At 37.2% G+C, this 1,455-nt stretch overlaps 1 protein-coding gene across 1 annotated transcript in view; it reads left to right on the forward strand.

Annotated features, from left to right (window-relative positions):
• Positions 1 to 1,455, forward strand: part of LOC119586349 — a gene marked incomplete in the record, with an annotated part of 8,085 nt that extends 6,630 nt beyond the window's left edge. Inside the window, 3 exon segments of the mRNA XM_037935061.1 lie at positions 335 to 507; positions 845 to 971; positions 1,159 to 1,455. Of these exon segments, the coding sequence (XP_037790989.1) occupies positions 335 to 507; positions 845 to 971; positions 1,159 to 1,307 (449 nt within the window).

Below are 1,455 nucleotides of genomic sequence, written 5' to 3' on the forward strand. Positions count from 1 at the left end.
CCCATTTAGAGAATGTATACTCATTGACTCAGTGTAATTTTTGTTGTATATGTATCTGTAGAGTATCTATAATACTGATAATTAGTATATTGCATTATTTATGAGTTGCATAAACCACTTGAATACAAATTTGATTTTTATTTACTAATTCTAGCCAATGATTTTTATGATATGAAAGTCAAACATTCTTTAACATAGTATAGAATATAGATCAATAAATTAGGATCCAGTATTTAGTGGTACTATATCAATAGTATCTTGCCATTATTGACATCTTAGATTTTACAACTTAAATATCATGTACCTAATCCCATCATTCCATTCTCAAAACCAGGGGTGTGGGTCATTGTCACAATCCTGCCCAGCCTGTTAGCCGTGCTGTCACCCCGCCAGCGCCCCCTAAGCACAAGAGACTATGTGGGCTGGGGCATCTGGCTGGCAGGCTTCCTAATTGAAGTTGTGGCTGACTACCAGAAGACAGTCTGGAGAAACAATCCAGCCAATAAGGTATGTTTGAGTCTGGCCATTTCTTTAGCATCTGTGATCCTTAGGGAAAATAACCATTTTAGAGTAAGGTGTTGTATGTGTATATAAATGTTACATTTTGTTTTGAAATATCTTCACTGTTATTAAATAAAATATTTGGTCTTAAAGCGTGGTGTCTTCTTTCTATACAAATGCACATGCCATAAATTTTTCATCTTGATCCATTTAATTTGTGCACTCAAGGGAATATTTAAATTCCTTTTCTGTGACACAATCCATGTACATTTCTGAGTCATTCTTGAAATGGCATTTAATTTTCTTATCATGAATCACTGACATAACCCATTTCCGTCCTCAGGACAAGTTCATCAACACTGGTCTCTGGTCACTGTCCCGCCATCCCAACTATTTTGGAGAGATCATGCTCTGGTTTGGCCTTTACGTCAGTGCTTCATCTACCTTCTCAGGCTGGGAATATCTCACAAGTGAGTTCCTCATCAATGTGAAAAGTGCTTGTGTATTTTTTATTTCATTTTATTCACTTACTTCCTTGACAGCACACATGTATGTGCCCAGCCTGTCAGCAGTTTTGCTGTGTCTATTGTATCCTCATATTGATAATTTTCTCTCTTGTGCTTTGTATGCAGCTACATTCTGTTTTTTCTCCATTAGTCTTGTGCCCGCTGATGGACTACCTGCTCATCACCCGTGTCTCTGGAATCCCTATGCTAGAGAGCTATGCAATGAAGAAGTGGGGCACCTCACCTCAGTACAGGACATACTACAAGAATACACCTGAGCTTATTCCCTTTTTCGGATAAGCTCCACTGTACTTATTGTCTTGGCCTCTTGGCTTCTGAAATGAATTCCATTTTATGTTTAAATATGTATAGAAAGTAAGTAATGTACAGCAGTTTATACTCAGGAAGTAGGAGGTATAAGAATGAATTAAAGTCAGGAAAAAAATAA

The sequence above is a fragment of the Penaeus monodon genome, chromosome 21 (genome assembly GCF_015228065.2).
Source record: "Penaeus monodon isolate SGIC_2016 chromosome 21, NSTDA_Pmon_1, whole genome shotgun sequence".
In the NCBI taxonomy this organism is placed as follows: Eukaryota; Metazoa; Arthropoda; class Malacostraca; order Decapoda; family Penaeidae; genus Penaeus; species Penaeus monodon.